This window comes from Varroa destructor, unplaced genomic scaffold, assembly GCF_002443255.2.
Source record: "Varroa destructor unplaced genomic scaffold, Vdes_3.0 BEIS01000007.1, whole genome shotgun sequence".
In the NCBI taxonomy this organism is placed as follows: Eukaryota; Metazoa; Arthropoda; class Arachnida; order Mesostigmata; family Varroidae; genus Varroa; species Varroa destructor.
Window position 1 is genome coordinate 39,237,150 of NW_019211460.1, and position 18,061 is coordinate 39,255,210.

Consider the following 18,061-nt stretch of genomic DNA (forward strand, 5'->3'; position numbering starts at 1 on the left):
AAAAAATATAAAGCAGCACGACTGGCTTATGACAGTGAAAAATCTATTAAAAATCTGAATTATTAATATATCACTGAATCATGCACAACATGCATGGCAGATATTAGTCTAATAAGGGGCTTCGACCTGTAGCAGTTTGTTTCAAGTTACCTCATACTTTAACCCAATAACGATCGATTCATTTTCATAACGCACTGTCTCATTGAGAGACGTATGAACTAGCTGGTGCCTTTTGTCAAACTAAAACCCTGATTAGCTATGAATTCAACACGTAGTGATTGCTCCTTTGCCATAACACCACCGGAGCTGACGCTGTTCAGACGAAAAATGTCGAAATCGAGCCCATTAACATACATACAAGTACTTTAGCTATAGATTGTACGACATCATGTTGACAGGTAGTGTGGGATCCTTGATCATAGCGTAACACTCCAGACACTTGATGTAAATAGAGAAAAATACTCGGAAATATATAGTATACAACTGTGTAATGCTACAGTATTTGAACTACATTTGGATTTTTGCTATAGTCTTCTCGTAACTGAAGGGACTGCCTAAGAGGGAAGAGTAGCTCGTAACTTTTAAACTATCTCATTTACGATTCTCTATCGCGAACAGCCTCGTCAAACGTTTCGTTAGAGTTACTGCTTAGAAGTTCGGTCAGATTAGTTTTTATAAATAGAATATTTACGGTTAAGTTGTATCAGACAAACAGTATTCAATTTACTGGAATAACTAACTAATCTATGAACTTGTAGACGTTTCACATCTGAAGAACTCATGATGAAAAAAGCATGGATGCAAGTATAATAATAATAATAAATAGGCAAATTTATCCGGTCAAACTAAACATATTTAATAAACACATAATACCCGCTGGTGCGTCGAGTGTAAACTTATCCTAAGTGTATATGAAAGTCTTAAGTAGCAATAATGATAAATAAAAAAGCAATAAAAGCAATAAAGCAATCATCTAAACAATAGTAATATCGAATCACTTATTACGAACGGGCGTTCATTCTCGACCCAGGTTTTTACGCTGGACGTCGCATACTTTGTACTGAAGGTGATTGTACAATATCTGTATACTGTATCTTATATCGGTTTGTATATAATCGGACCCATTATGTTCAGTTGTATGTAGGTGTGTGACGATACCATTTTCATTTAATTAATGGGTCGACATTCTTTTCTGTTACCTCTTAAGTAATATCTGTTTTCCTATTATAGAATTTTAATATGTTCATTATCACTCGCCACGGGATAGACTTTTTGACAAATGGGGAAGCTCTCTATGGCGAAAATATGATTCCGATTAAATGATTATTAAAATAAAGAGCGCAGCTTTGAGCCGCGGCTCGAGCTTAAGCCGATCTGTATAGTGCCCTATGATTCCATACAGGGCACGTAAGGCTGCTATCATATATTCATTATATCCCTTATGTTCCCGGAGAAATCTATTAGGGCTCTCTGATAGATCGCTGCTTAAAGCAATACGAAACAACAAACTCTTTAAAAGCATATACCTTCAGTTCCTGCCTAGCCTGAAGATTCAATGAACACCAACATATATTTCGTAAAAAGGGTTTCTCACACCCGAATATATTAACGCTATATTGTAGAAAAAATTTAATTCTGTATATGGCGGGCCACAGGTCGGGCCACATATATAAGTGAGAATTCCCGGAGAGCACGCGGCCCTTGTTGGTCCTGTAGAGATCGTCCCATTGCAAACACCATGGGCCCATTGTCCATCAGGTGGTTTCTAAGGGCATCTTGTGTTTTTTTTTAACTGCAGATTGGCCTTGATAAGCAGAGCTATTTGTCGTCCATCTCAAGGAGAAACTGGTCTTCCTTTACGTGTAGAGCATGTCCACGTTCCTTGGACTGAGCAATCACCGATGTTCTCAAGGTTAGGCCCTCCCTGAGATCACCACAGATAGAATCGGTCTCTTCTGACTCGTCCGGATCCGATGAATCTGATAGCGATCTGGTGCGCTGAGTTCGTCGTTTTATTGATATTCCTTCAGGTCTTAAAGAACACAAAATGCTATCGGTAAGACAAGGCTCAGGTTTCCGAATCCTATCGCACGGCACACACGTTTTCGATAGCGTGTTGCATTAATTTTTCTATAATAATCCGAAGTCGAAATTAGTATTGTAGTATAATTGGTTCACTAACACTCATTTTAAAATGCTGAACGTACACCTTTTACTAACCTATACTTGGTCTCTAGAACCTTGTTATTGAATGTGACTCTTTTAACGTCATCGATGTGCATTGTCGAGGTCGACGAACTTCGTAGACTTTCAGAAATATCCCATGAGCTGAATTCTAGTGACCTTGAACATTCGCTTAGCGTTCGCGAGCATAATCGACGGTTTTTGAGAATTCCCCTACCCAAGACTCGATCTGGAGATGGAGGACATAGGGATAGAGGTTCACAGGGTGCGCTAAATCGCCTTTCTAACGTAGGCCTCGCTATTTCCGAATCGCCACTGCTTCCTTCACTCATACTTCGAGCAGGGTGTGTTGTGCATGTATCACAAATCTGCCATTAAGACGCAAAATTGAACGGTAAGTGTACGACTAAAACCATTAAGTCATGTAATAAAATTCCAAATTAGCGATAATATTCGGCGGCACAACGCTATCGATACAGCCTAAATTCACTTTATTTTGAAAAATCTTAAACCAGATATATCTAACAAACAAAACCTCTATTCCTCAACAAACAACTACATCAACAAAAACACTTCTTTCAGAAAGTTTCTTCTTTTTAGTTAGAAGATAATCTTTTGAAAGTGAGTATATTTACTAATTTAATTGAGACCTTGAGAGAAATAGATGGGAGTTCCACAGTTAAGCAAAAAAAAAACATGAAATAGAGCAAAATAACGTATCGAGGAGCTAAGAATGATCGAGAGCGCAATTAACCTTATCATCAACGTTATCATCGACAAGAGAGTAGTGGTTAAGGGTCGATGTGCCGCCAGCCCCTACCAGCATTTCCGTCCACAGCACATGCTCGCCTTCAGCCTTGTCTATATACAGAATGAACGCAGAATCACGGTGCACCTCAGCCCGGACGCTCTGCGGAAACATGAGTGCGTTTTCAAGCGACGGATGGCCGAGAACAACACGGTATGTCGTGTGGAACTCACTGTCTAAGCTGAAGTAGACAAACAGAAATGTTATACTGGTCTGAATCAGTTGGCTTCCCTTTATAGCAAGGTTTATTTTATCGCCAATTTGCAAACATTTCACAGAGAGCATAATTCAGCGTTTGCGCTAATTAAATCTAGATCGTCCCCAGATAGAGGAAAACATGTATAATAATGAAGCTGTTGCAAGCGCGCTCGGCGGAATCTGAAAGTCAGTAACTTTTGAACTATGTGTCACTAGCAGACAAACATTTTCTGGTACATGCTCCAGTACGAAAATGGTACAAACGTGCGAGACGAGCGACGATGTGACTAAATGTCAGGACCCGAAGATAAGAACAGAGCAGTGTTTGGACTCTGAGAGCTCTATCGGCTAAAACTGGCCTTTCAATTCTGATGTTATACAGAAATATAGTCAACCGATCAACAAACTTTACCCACAATCGAAAAGGGGCCAAGTGAAAGAATGGCATCAAATTTGCTAGCCCTATCAAAGAAGTTTGGACATAAAGTGATGGCAAGACGTCGATGAAATCAGAGGCGTAAGATGCTCATCTAAACAATGTATGCAGCCTGTTGTCTCGAATTCCTCAAAGAAACTCATAGATCGCTGGCATTACAATCTGGTCACTTGATGATAATGCCAGAACTTATCGCCACGCCTCAATTATTTACTGGATTTGTGCCCAGAGTTAACTTGAACCCGCTTATTTACCAGATCTACAATTACAAGGTTTTACATACTCTAGAAAGGACAACTAAAAAGGCAAGCATATTTCAGTGTCGATTGATTTCGGAAAACTGTAGATAAATACACTTTTTATGAAAGCGCAAATGGTAGATGTTTGGCTGGCCGGGCGCCGTATAAAAAATAAAGGATAGTACCACCTACACACAATAAAAAATTACCATTCTAGTCCAGCTGGTTGAAAAGTTTCTCAATTCCAAAGTCCGCCGAAGTGTTTTGCGTCAGCCTAATAAATCTAATAATAAACGAATTAACAAGTAAGACATAAGCAATAGAAAATACTTGACAGGGCGCTTATTTACTAGGTAACTTATCGCACAAACGCTAATGGAGTATGTAGTGCAGATAGCTGCGTTCATATTCAGCCATGGATTTGTATCAAAGTACTTACCAAAACTCGATACGTAACAACGAGTTGCAATTGCAAAATGTAACGGCTAGAGAGTTTCTATCAAAGTTCTGAACATAGAAAACCAACGTGAGGGTCGCCATCGTCTGATGGACCGCGAAACGTGGAAGGCGGCATTTTTTCAGTGGAACGGCTTCTTGGAGCGACAGCGCCCCGTTATGATCACTATGATCTGAAACAAAATAGCAGAACACGGTGTACGTTATATTGCACCTCCTCAAACGAATATAGGGTAACTATGCACTTTTTGTGTTGTGTTTTCATTAACTGTCTGTCTCGGAAAGCAGCCATTGTGTAGTATAGTTTCATATATATTCTGAAGAAATGCTTATCTTGGTAGACAACCGCGAATTTCGCCAATAACCTTGTGTTTCTTTGATAAAACATATTGAAAGTTAACTGTGACTATATTACATATTACAATAGTAGTTCCGATATAAAAATTTTTCGATAAACATTCTTCCGGTAGCACATAGGTTATAAATCAATGTTTAATTTGACATGAGCCAAATGCGAAGTACAGGTCATAAGATGAAGCGACATTGTGGTCAGCCTGTCAATTGCCATCGGGCTTAGTTATAACAGCTTCATCCATTTGCTAACCTCCATCGGTGCTCAGATCTGCTACAAGGCAAGGTCTACCATCTTCAGGTAGAAGTATGGCGTGCCTCCCGCTAATTAGCCAGGGAACAGCATGCAAAGCTTCACGCGGCGTCGGCGGGTTTCGTTCGCTGGCGTCCGATGTCGCATCTTGGACACCAAATAGCAGATGCAGCAATGAAGACGAAACCGACTCGACCAGCTCTGTAACAACAAAGTGTAATGATGGTACGAATAAGAAACCAAACGAGTCAAATTGGCAATAGACCCACAAATGGATAAACTGAAAACAGTTTTAGAAATACACAATCTATTAAGCGCTGTAGACTAATTATGATTCACCTAAAACTAGGTTATCATAAGCCTGTCCTGCAATGAGCCAAACTCGTAGCCGGAAAGGTCACGTACTGATAGGGATCGTCCTGATCAATAGCTTTGATATTCATATGGGCAAATGTCAAATCTTAAATCAGTATTATAATCTACAGGGTTCCACTTTAAACAGTAGATTGTATATCCATTCTTTGCTACATGCTATCACGAGACTCTTTTAGTCTCATGTTGCGAGCAATAACTGTACTATTGTGTATAAGCACTATAGAAAACTTTGAACTGCGAGCTCATTATGCATTTGTCTTTACGTTACGTATACGGGAGCGTCCTTAGTAATTGGACCCTGCGGTTAGTGCCACTGTCAGTTCAACACGGCAGCTTCAAGACTCGACTAATACACTGGGGCAATGGAAGTGAACTGAGATGCAATGTCTCCTAGTAAGCCATACTACAGGGTTGACTGCCCCAGAAATGCCGAAATGAATTACGTTGTGCCCATTCTCTGTTACGGCTTACGGTACGGTTACAGCTGAATATCACTTGCGTTGTTTGGCGATTACCATTGTATAGCACATAATAGGTTCTATTAGGATATTTTTTGTAATTCAGAGCGTTCGCTCAGCCTTTAATCCAATCCATTCAGCACACTCGTTTTGTGTCACCTGTCAATAGATAGCATATTTAATTACCAATGTACTCAACGAAACGTTCCGTAGGACAGGATTTGAGTAGGTGACCGTTAACTACTATAATTTGAAAATAAATTGCAAATAACAAAAGGTAGATATTCTGTAAATCGAGTTCTCAAATTAAAATTAGAATCTGCAATACTCTCTAAACGATATACATCGACTGGTACGAGGTGCGACTCGCAGCTGGGTTTTTCGTCAACGTTAGTCTTTTCGGCTATATTTAACTCGTTTTTTCTCGTCTGATCATTCACACAACAGGCGAATCCGGCTACCTATGTATCGTAAATGAAATTAATGTGGCCAACGCCATAATTTGTCGTCAGTCGGTCATCCGAGATCATCTTTTTATTATTTAGCTAATATTCCAGTTTAGAATACGATCAGCAAACAAAAGCGCGCTGTATAGCTATGTCTCAGTAGACGGACCTGCGGGGTTCGCCTCGCGCATATATTTTGCCATTAATCTAAATAATTTGACTTTGTATTACACCCAACCTAACATACCCTAAAAAGTAAATCAACAATTATCTCGTTACAATTACCCTGTCTGATCCAATGCGTTACTATTTTGGAATTATTCAAAGGTCTGTTCTAATATGTTCGCCAGAAAACCCAGCCAACCCCAGGTCTATTTGGTTCTTGGTATGATGGTTTTTGGTGTTTTCAGATTTAACTTTTGTTTCTACTAACTGATCATGTGTCCAGGAGGCACATAATAGCACAGTCAATGATGTCCGGTCTGCATAATGCATTTGCCGTTAACCTCCAAAAAAAAAAGGATATGTGTGAATCAAGTCGCCCGTCTGCAGACTTCCAACAGACGTTTACGATTACCAACATGTCGATTCCATTTTAAGTTTTGTTTAATATTTATTTAAATCTTTTTGATTATCTTTACCAGAGTTCTTTACACATACCATATACATAAACATCGGAATCTTTTTTATAATGTTAAGATAAGGAATATATCTAAATCCATATATTTTGATTGGAGTTTTATACTTATCTTTTTACAATAACTGGTATCTATTATACAAAATGAACAAAAAAGAAAAAATATAGTATACATATATATAATGTTTCGTCCTGTGTATATAATGACTTTGTCTCAAAGGCATCTCAGAAGCTAATCTGTAACAATTTTTTGTTAACAAATATTTCTTCGATATTTTGGCAGTTTTTCCCGGAAAATAAACTGCTTCAATTCTTCAGTTGACATTTATTAGAAATCAAAACACATTCTTATCCAATAGGGTTTCTTTTTTTTTCACTGTTTTTACTGAAAAATATATTTTCGATATTTTGGTATTTTTCAGGAACTTTTTTAAAAGATACTTCTGCAAAAATATCAATAGCTAAAATATTCGCCGCGTCAACCGCTAGAATTGACACTTCAACTCAAAACGTTCTCTTATCCTACTGTCACGTGAGCGAGACGATCCCTTCTATAGGTTTTTGACAATTTCTACAATGGAATATTTATTTTGCGTGTACCAATATGTACTACTTTTTTACTCAGCTTGCCGATATCTATTGATTAATATCAATAATTCCCTCCCCGCATAGAGCACCAAGTTTTCGCCCGTTTGAGGGCCCTTCAAAAATCCTTGATTCAACTTTGTCAGAGCTTTTGACTAATATTTAAAATGGCTCCTCTGTATACAGATCTCCATGTAAACGTTTAGCTATCCATTTATTAGAAGAAACCATATTTTGACGGAAGTTTCTCCAAAATATAGCCTATCGCAGCCCCTGGATAACCTAGATATGTATAAAAGATTCCGACAAAAAATTGTCCTAAAAAAGCAAAAATCAAAAACACTGACGGACATTTTCTAACCGACAGACAGACACCACTGGCTGTAACAAATACATTGGGAGGATCACATTAGCATTTGCCTCCTATAAGACAAAGAAATAATCGGGAAAAAATATTCCTAGACTCAAATAATATCTACCGTGGCAATTCATGTTGCATTCACTATGAACTATCCAGGTAAGCGTGAAATTGAAAAGTAAAAAGTTAACTAAAAATCAGCCCCTAAAGCCCACACTGCTTGAAGGAACAAATAAATCTTCGATACAAATATGTCGCGAATACTTAATAGTTGTACAGCAAATCGCAGGAGAGCTTAAGCTATATAAATTAACATTACGTTTTATAGAACAAAAAAAACCCTCCTTTATATATAATAATAGTGTAATAAGACGAGCTCATATGGAACATAAATTGCCTTAGCTTTTTCACAAACGAACCGAGGCATTAAATAAACCCCATGATGGGAAAGGGAAGCTGCCCCAGGAAAAAAGCATTCGCACACTTGACAACAATGAACTTATATAGTTAATATTTTATCAGTTATGAATTATTTATATGAACATCAACTTAGCACTACATAACGGCAAAAAGTCCACAGTTTGTACAATGTTTTTAGTGTTGCGCCGGTTTTACAGAGTTTAAAAAAGAAACAACATTCCAATATACAATTTTTGGAAGTTCTAAACAATTGTTGAGCAATTCGCCAAAAATAGTCAACTAGCCCAAATCAACATTACTACCAATGAGGAAAAGAAAGTAGGCCCGGAAAAGTATTCGTCCGGCCAACTTTCCACCTTATACGCTGCTCTTTCTAGGGCTTTTTTCTCGCGACCCAAATGAGATCAGCGTAAATCGGCACTTTAAACGGGCCAATCCGGTTGTTGTATATAGATAGATTTATACATCAGTATTACATCTGGAATAATCGTTTAGTGCAGTGGTATTTCCAAATCCGATAAGCCAGAACCATCTGCCTGCGCGCACTAACGGTTCTCGTCGCTGTTTCTGACGAGAAACCCGTTAAATCGAAACACGCCAAATGCCTGCCACAAGTTGAGCATATTAATGACTAATCACCTGTAAGTTTTGATAGTAAGTTGACGAAAGACATCCCAATTTGTAGAGTCCTAACTCTACTTTTAAAGCAATCTATAGTTGGCAGCTTACAGGCTAAAAGATTCTCGAATAATAGCTGGGTGAACTTAAACAGTTTTAACTCTGTTGACTGTTGCGGTATAAAGTTATGCTTATTCCGATTTTTAATACTTTGGTTTTTTTTTTATTATATTTTAATTGGTGATCATATCCTCAAGGAGCAGTGTTGGATCGCTCATTTTCGTGAACCTGTGAGTTGTTACCAACGCGGAATTAAGAAGCTTAGTATGTTCCGATGTACTATTAAAACCGTACTCATATTGTATTCACCAGTGAGACGTCTACTGGATTCAGATTCAATAGGCATGTGGCTGCTAGAGCAGTAGAGTCAACAGCCAGTTAGTAAGAAGTTTTCTGTGACAATCGACCATTACTACTTTACTAGATCGCTGTACCGAGGTAAACCAGTGATTTCGAAAGCTTATTTTCTGCTCCAGAAACACAGAGAGTTTATTCAGCTTGAGTACTTTGCCCTTTTACTAGCTAAGTTACTATGTCCGGCCCAAAAGTAACTCGACGATCGATACCCTCTGCTTGAATAAGCTAGGCATAGCCATCACGGCCGATATCAGATCCTAGCCTCCTATTAGCTCTGCTATCTACCCGTATTTATCTGTCAACAGATTCGAATCAAGCTCGTTTAGTTACTATTTTGTTCTTAGACCTGCATGTCACACCACAGCTACGCCGATAGGACTGATCTGGACCAAAAGACTATTGTCACCTATACGATGCCGCACTTCGCTTGTTTGGCCTATTCAAAACCTTTTTACCTACAATGACTACAAGTATTATCAGCGTCGTGATGTTCATGGGCCGAGATCGGTATGGTAATTAGCTACCGTCTTACGCCGGCATGTTAGTTGCGTGACACACACTATTGTATGTATCTGTTTTTTACTGTGTTCCATATCGACAACAATGAAGTAAAGCAACATTTAGAAACACTACCGATGTCCTTTCACTCTCACTCTGCCTTTATCGGTGCGTGTACTTTGCGATCCTCTGGCTCTGACTGCGCGCAGGGCAATGTTACAGAAGGGCAACAGCGGCGGCAGCAGGAGCAGCAGTAACTGTATCAGCTGCCGAAGTACTGCGATTCCGCTCAAGCTTGAACGACGCTGTTTGTTTTATGATAGACGTCGACCGAACCACGAAATTCCCGGCCATTGCTAAGGGCTAAATGGACGCACTCTCTATTAGCTGCCGCGTACGTAATCATTGAAGTTTTGTTAAATAAAACCCATTATACATTTTACTCGACGGAAAAGCATCAACTCTTATAGCATCATCTCCTTTATAGACTTTCACCTATGCAAGCAGCAGTGTATCAATCCATTAAAATTTTTAGGACACAAAGCACTATTGAGCAACTGCCCGAAACATTTTGTGCCTGCCATCAGAAAGACAACATCGACAGCTAGTTTTTTTGGCGAGTTTACAGTCACAACCCATTGTCACAATAAAGCAGAAGAGGCATCTACAGATACAGAACAATAATAATGGGCCTACCGCCAAACGCTTCAAAGACCTTAGCTGGTTACAATATTTAGAAACGAAAAATACGTCTTCAAAGCAGTAACTTCGTCGCACATTAATGGTAATTATAACACGAAACATACTGAAACCTACCATTAAAATGTAGCGGCCATTTAACCGGCGTCCGAGGAGGAGGGTAACTAACGACTGATCTTATTTTGAGCCTGTTATTGCACGGCAGGCTCTAGCCGCCGGTGCAATCAGTGGTTACTAATAGACTTTTGGCTGTCCGCTAGCTATCTTTTATTGGATTTGCAATCGATTTTCCTGCTTTTTTTCTCATCGCAGATAACCTACCATTGTCCCAGAGTTCTCTGGGTAGGCAAATCCGTGAAGAGGTTGCATCGAAAATTAGGTCACAGAGGGTGAAATCTGGATGGTCCGGGCTTTCACCGCATAACCGAGTCGCTTGTAACTTTTCCGACGATCGAATTTCTATTGATTGTCCACTGCTCAATGCAAACCTCAATAGTTGCTCGTCACCTTTTGGATTACATGGTGAAGTTTTACGTTTGCTATTTTTACGGGCGTTACGATTTTTCGTCATTTGTTTATGCTGAATGAAAGCAGTGCTACCTGGTGTCTGCGGTCGCTAGCCACTATCAGCACTAGGAAAGTCCATAGCAGAGAAGCAGCAGAACTCAATGCGCGATACCGACCCGCAGACGGTGGGTAAGCACCAAGCAAAACAAGCTTGAACGCATCCTATGGGAACTGAGCGGAGGGTGGCGGAAGGACGAGCGGTCGGGCGTCCGCCTATGCCGCTAGACCAGCATGCAAACAAATATGGATTTCCTTCCAAGGATGAAGTGAGAGCGTCTTACAAAGACTTACAGCGTTCAGGTACCGTGATATATTCGGGCCAAGTCAACATTTACATTTGAGCAGGAATTGATTGGTGGTCGGCCTGTAAGGCGACGAATCAGCGAATGAAAGAACTAAAGGAAGCGATGTTAGTACTCTAATCTCAAAACTAGCGGGTCTCTTTTAAACTTCTGTAAATTTAAATAGAGCTACATCTATTCTATTCGAAAGATACGATCGAAAAATATGGATATGATGATGAGCGTGCTGAACATCTATTTAGTCGATTTCTATAGCATTCACTGTACGCCAATCCACGTATCATCACTTTATTTTTTGACTTTACCACTATAGCCTCTTGAACATAATCCACTTATTCTTAGCAAGGTGACGCAACGTCGAGGCGTGGCATTAATTTTCGCAAAGTTACTTTATAAAAAAGTCGCTTATTAAAATATGCGCTGATTTTTTAGATCCATGACAAATATTCAACTAAATTGTGGTAACTTAGAGGGGCAACCCTCAGGTTGATATTCAGCTATGATAGAAGGATAAGAATTTCTACTTTAGATGTCGCTAACTAATGTTTGCATGCAAGCTTGTCTGCCTGTGTGCCTAAATCGTCGTGCGAAACGCTACGAAATTTTACCTATCGGTCTTCATAAAATTTTCGCTTAACAGATGTCAGAATGAATAGTACATGTCTTAGGAAACAGTTATTTTTATTTCCGCGGCGAAACTTAGTAATAGTAGTAATTAACAGTCAAGCCCGATGCGTCTATGGGCACATTGATTGCCATTAGAATCGTTAATTCTTGAGCAAAAAGCTGATATCCGAATTTCCTTGGATAGCATCGGGTTCCGCTTTACACTTAACAAAAACTTTTCCACCTCGCTCGCCTCTGAGGGTCGCTCGATCACCCTCCACTTCTATAAGGACACCCTCATAGATGCCTGTAAAAAAAAATTCAAGTCAAAATATTGTTTGAACATATCTACTAAGTTAAAACTCATCAACTGCGTAGTGTAACATGACAGAAATATGAATAGATCGTATTGTACGTGAATGCAAGTGTTCCATATTCAGTTTTTTTTAATTTTAACTTGTTGCTTTGTTATTGAGAGCTATTTATGAGTAATCGACTTTTGGCTGAAAACACCTTTAAGCATATGTTACAAATATGCTATATACAGTGTAAAAGGTAACTGACCTAAATTCCTTCACTAACAAACTAACCTAACACTTTTCTTCCGGAACCTTGTTCAAGATACTCCTGGATGCGTTTTTCCCGAGATTCGCTCATATGCTTGCTTGACGGATCAGCATCAACGTAATGAGGATTGATGTTGAATGGAATCTAAAAGAACATCGTTTATAAACACACTGGTATGATTCATTCATGTTCGGTTTCAAATAAACGACCAATCATTGCGGCTCTTGCAAGTTCCGGATCTCCAGATTTATCCTCTATTTGTAATTTTTCGATTTATATGATGGTGAATCGACGATGGGATATGTTTGCCGGCACCGGTTCTACTACTATTCAGTTCAGCTGCGCCACTGGCATTGCTCTATTTCCTTCACCCAGTCAGCGTCCTTCGGTAATTCTGTTAGTAGCTATACGTTACGATCCTGTCAAAATAATTGATCATATCCGACAACTCGCAGTTTCATGTCTATAATTATCCCATGAAAATAATCCCATGCCTCTATGGAAATGTGTCCCGTCTTTTTTTTATTGATCTTCAGTTTTGAACAATTTTGGCAAATCTACAATTACACTAGAAAGTGGAAAAATTACATTTTTTTTTTCAGTAAAATTTTGTGCTTACGCTGTAGCGCTTGACCTGTTTTGACTACAGGAAAAACTATGGTTACCTGTCACAAGCCCGATGGAGATAACTCTAAAGACAATGACTGAAACATGTGGAGTGAACACAAAGCCGAATTGTGGAAGGCAACCTTGTTGTACCATTAAAACGTTCTTGTAATCTTTGTCCTGTGAAATGTCGGTACTTTTTTCGCTCTTTTTTTTACGCCTATTGCCCCGTTGTCCAATTTCCACTGCAATGTAAAAGAGCATTCCTCAAAAATTTCAGTATAGAACCCATTTAAGGCCTTCATCGTGAAAAAGGTACACACCTTTCGCCAAATTTCGATGCTAATTTATCATCTAAAGCTTTTTAATGTAACCATTTGAGACATTATCAGCAATTACCGAACGAAGCGTCCCTTCTCAGTCTAGAATTACGCTGAATGAGAGAACGAAACTACGTTCCCGACAAAAGCGTCCAGTAAATCGACTCAAATTCACTCATATCCCATCTCAAGACGAACGTTTAGCCGCATGCAAAAAAAATCAACTCAAAGTGACCATTACACAGGGGGGAGGGTTTGAACCCGGCAGACAGACGCTCAGTTTCAATTAGTATTATAGATATTTTCTGAATTCACTTAATTCACCTTGGGTAGTCACACAACGTCTCTCGAAGATTTGGCTAAAAGGACGTTGGCAGGTTTAGAGCTCCCCTAAAGACTCTAAATCCTATGCTATATATATAAATCAATATCGGATAAACCATAAGTGCGGTCTAAAAATGCTGTTGAGGTCTACTAGTAATTTCACCACAAGGAAGACTAATTAACTGTAGAATTTATGCTTAACTGAAGAAATAATTGGACCTAGGCTTTGTTTCTTATATTTTATTTCTATCCTTACATTTGTTTACACGTCATCTGCTATCTAACTAAAGTTATATTCCTTCGCGTAAAACGTGTCCAATACAGAAGTCTATAACAGCACCCGCGTCAGATGAAGCATATACTTATACTCGAGATTACGTGTAACACAAATAAGATATTAAAACAGACTGAATAAATAACTGCAAAATCGCAGGATTTTTTTGCAACGTTCTAACAGGATGCATGGGTAAATGCAGCTCGTAGAATCACTGAACGAGGGAATCAAAATCACTGCAACAGAATAAGAGAGTTGGCGTTGCAGAGTACTTTACAAGAATCGCAACTAAATTATTGTAAATATATACAATCGCATTTGAACGATGATTTAGGCCAGGTTAGGTATAATGCAAATCCAATCTGTCTGTATCTGAACAAGCCGATGAAATAACTGCCAAAACGCAGCTTTCTATAAACTGATAGTTAGGTAAGATAAACGGTCCGCGTGGTAGCTTAGTGAGTAACTTAGTAAAAAGTATTTGGCCGCTAATTGTAGGGACACGCTGTGCTCTAGGTTCGAGCCCGGGCAGTGTACGTTTTGTGCCGGGAGCCAGCCGTCTGTCTGATGGAATGGCCAACAGCGGCAGCGGACGTTAAACTTGAAACACAAAGGCAGGCCAGAACAATCAATGACTGTTGCTGTATACACTAATTTAGATTAGTCTAGGTAGAAGGCTATTTAATTAAATTATTTTGTCCTGTCACAGGACCAGCGTCAGCGGACAAACCACATCTACCAGTTTGCCTGCTCGTGCGTATTTATCCGCATCGCAAAGCGGCAATATTAAGCTAATTTTATAGAGATGCTAGTCTTATTCTGGGATAAAGAAGGAAAAAAAAGCAATGCGTAAGACGCAGTCAAGCCAATTAGGTGAGGAGACTTTTGCGACTTTCTTGACAACTATTAAGAGCTCGTGAAAGGTTATGCTGCGAAATTGTTTAGAGTGGTAATCCGTTAACCTATATTAAACAGTTGTTCCTCTTTTTCAGCTTTACAAATAGATACATGCTATTTGCCGATATAGGTGGACATTAATGAAATATAAATTTTGTTACCGTCATATGAATCATATTCTTTGGTTAAATGCACAATTCTTCTGACGAGCGTTTTTTTGCCATATAAAAAAGTGTAATGTTTATTATTATTATTATTTTATTCGCAAAGTGCTTGTGAAACGTCTCGACATCTTATTTGTCTTTTTGCAAGGGTAGAAAGACTTGAAAGGAAGAAGCGGCTTAAAATGTGACAGGCTGTCAATGTTACAATAGGGGAACGGGTATAACTGTAGAGGCGTATGGGGTGTAAGCTGCGTGACGCCTTCGAGTGGGGCCACGAGGTAAACTTTTCTTGTATAAGTGAAGTAAATTCGTTATGCAATTTCGGAGTCGAGCTCAATTGTTTCTTCAGGTTGCGGGATTAATTGTAACAAAGAAAAAAGGTTACTGGGATATTTTAAAATAAAGGCGGAGTTAACTAATCATACTCTAATCACCAACCTATTAATAGGACGACTACACCAAGGTTAGGGGGAAGGGAATCACAGGCTGAGCATTAGAAAATCACTAAGCGAAAAACCTGATTCAGTGAGCTTCTATGGTAGCTATAATCAAATAATTGCAACAAAATAACAGTAATAATAATAATAATAATTAGTTAATTAGGTGAATCGAAAGCAACGACTATAGCGTGTCAATCTTCAATCGAGCGATACTTTCTTCGGTCGGATATAGTTCAAATTACGCCCCTGGAGCAGGCTAATCGTGACAGCGGACCAACGGCAATAGGAGGCCGACAAACTCTACACATGACAAATGAAGGAATCACTAGAATAGTTCAATAGAGTAATAAGATTATTGCCAGAGTGTAACTGTGATGCAGGCGAAGGTTATGCTGACTGTGACCGATCATGCAGACAAGGTAATAGAATGACTGCATCAATGCAACAGAGTCGCTGAAGCAAGATTGTTTGAATCATGTCTTTGCTATTTAATTACTTCATATCAGAACGGGATGAAGAAAGCAGTGAAAAGATAACGCTTTAGGCAGGACAGGCTAATTGTAGCAGGATGCCTGTCGCCATGTGCTATATTTTACGTAACTGGGTCTAATACTAACGAATCTGGTTATTTAAATCAATCAACAATAGCTTAGACGCAATACTAAGTTCGCAGATCTCAATAGTGTTACAGGGAGACATGGATTTAATCCCTAGCCTGTTTTATGACTAATTCATTTAATTGATACCTATCAGAAAGGTTTCCACCGATCATCTTCGTTTTGTATATGTAATACCTAGTACGGGTTTTGAAAAGGTTAACCGGATCGGACCTGACAGGAGCGCTGGCCAAGCGAGCAGATATCACGGGTTATATAATGCGATGTATAAGTAACGTGCAATAGCAATATTATAAAGATTAGTACTACCTTAGCAGTCATGTATAGCAAATTGACTTGGTGGAGCATTCTCTGGCTTTTCTTTTTTTTATATGCGACTGCTCTCAATGGACACCGCCTTCGTATAGGATTTCCGTTTTCTATCTTCCGAAGGTAGGTATATCTTCAAGAAACAACGAGAGGTATCTCTGACTACTGGATCGTCTTTAGGTGGTGGAATCTCCGCAGGACTTTCTCCGATCACGAATCAAACGTCCTTTGGTCCTGTACGTCGTAATATAAGTGTTACAGCATGTAAAGACAGAACCAGACGTTTGGCTCGACAAAGAATTGGTCATTGGATCCTCAAAGAGATAAAGCGCAAGGGACGTCTAGAGATTTAATTTTCCATAGTTTCAAATTCACAGGTATCTTTATCGATGGTATTATGGGATACGCTAATACTACCACTACCACTAGCCATTAGTTGGGCGAAATATCCGAAGGACATATGCATCTGTCGAGCTGAAAAATTGTGGGCAACACAGAAACGCCGGCCTGACGCACCCCAAACTGGCCCTTTTAACGACCAACAACGCACTGGTCATAAATTTAAGTAGCCGTATATAACAGACGACAGCTGCGTAGTAATACCTGAGAATAAGTGCTTACACTGTGTAGTCCCGCCTAGTCTATATTCAGTTTCCATATTGTACAACGTATCTCAGGTATCGTCTGAAGCTATAGCATATATCAGGATCGTCTGCTCTGCGACGTTTAGAACAATAAACTTACTCTTAATTTTTTTAACGCTCCGAAATATTTCAGCAGTATGAATGAGTTTTCAAAATTATTTTCTAGGCGGTGGCATCAACGGCTTGCCCGACTAGAGATTTGAGCGGTATGGGTTTTGCCGGACTCTCCAAAAAAACCTATAAAACGGCGTAGTAACACTATTCTCTGTAGTCACAATGTTTACGAGCGCTGAGATTTGGACCAGGGATTCCTGTATGTTTATTTGCGCATGATTACCGCTGACAAGACGCTCATCTAGATTAACCACGCGGTCAGGCCGTCTTTAACCGACTTAAGAGGTAAACGTGAATGAAAAATACGCGTAATGCGTACAAACGTACGCATCGTTTGAAGAGCACCGTATCGTGCATCGACATGTGACCAACATCGTCATTATCATGCAGTCAGTTTCATCATTCCTTAAAATACTGATCGTCAATTAGCAGTTTAATTAATAAGTAAATATTAAAAGAAAATAGCCCATTAATATCGGTCCAGATGATTTTTATAGGTCCAGGTCGATAATTAAATGAAAACGGAATTCATAAGCTATTAGTAATACGGCTTTATCGAACTAGCTTGTTTTTGCTTAGGCGATTTAAAAGCCACGGCTCTTTCGGCCTGGATTCCAGTTGGCTGACTTTTACGAGCGCAGACACATAGCTTATAATGATGAGTACGCAATGATAGACTCATTGGAAAAAAGGAGTTACCGTTCAGTGGGTCCGACGCACAAGTAGTAGCTTGTTGCGCGAACTTCCTGTGTTTTCAATGTATACAACAATGTATTATATCAGGCTGAACGTACCGAGTACGACCATATATTTTAGATACAGTCTTTTTTGGCTTGGGTCCTTGTGACGGATACAGGTGTGCCTATATACACCT

At 39.3% G+C, this 18,061-nt stretch overlaps 2 protein-coding genes across 6 annotated transcripts in view; both read right to left on the minus strand.

The window, feature by feature from the left end:
- Positions 1-831: 831 nt before the first annotated feature.
- LOC111254672 (uncharacterized) lies at positions 832-11,139 on the minus strand. Of its 2 annotated transcripts, none has more exons than XM_022815764.2 (6): positions 10,758-11,139; positions 4,926-5,126; positions 4,305-4,494; positions 3,005-3,173; positions 2,221-2,552; positions 832-2,032 (listed from the first exon to the last, which is right to left on the minus strand). In XM_022815764.2, the coding sequence occupies exons 1-6, from the start codon at positions 11,005-11,007 to the stop codon at positions 1,819-1,821; spliced, it is 1,356 nt and encodes a 451-aa protein (XP_022671499.1). In that variant the 5' UTR covers positions 11,008-11,139; the 3' UTR covers positions 832-1,818. The 2 variants fall into 2 exon arrangements, with proteins under 2 accessions (XP_022671499.1, XP_022671498.1); XM_022815763.2 differs by having other exon boundaries at positions 2,939-3,173; positions 10,758-11,137.
- An 830-nt stretch (positions 11,140-11,969) lies between these two features.
- Positions 11,970-18,061, minus strand: part of LOC111254049 (alpha-aspartyl dipeptidase-like) — a 9,815-nt gene continuing 3,723 nt past the window's right edge. For 3 of the 4 annotated variants that reach the window (XM_022814509.2, XM_022814508.2, XM_022814510.2), the window contains 2 exons: positions 12,502-12,622; positions 11,970-12,218 (listed from right to left, as the gene is read on the minus strand). In XM_022814509.2, the coding sequence (XP_022670244.1) occupies positions 12,073-12,218; positions 12,502-12,622 (267 nt within the window). In that variant the 3' untranslated portion in view covers positions 11,970-12,072. Of the gene's footprint in view, positions 12,219-12,501; positions 12,623-14,295; positions 14,603-18,061 lie in introns of those variants that run through there. The other variant, XM_086974367.1, reaches the window with a different exon arrangement.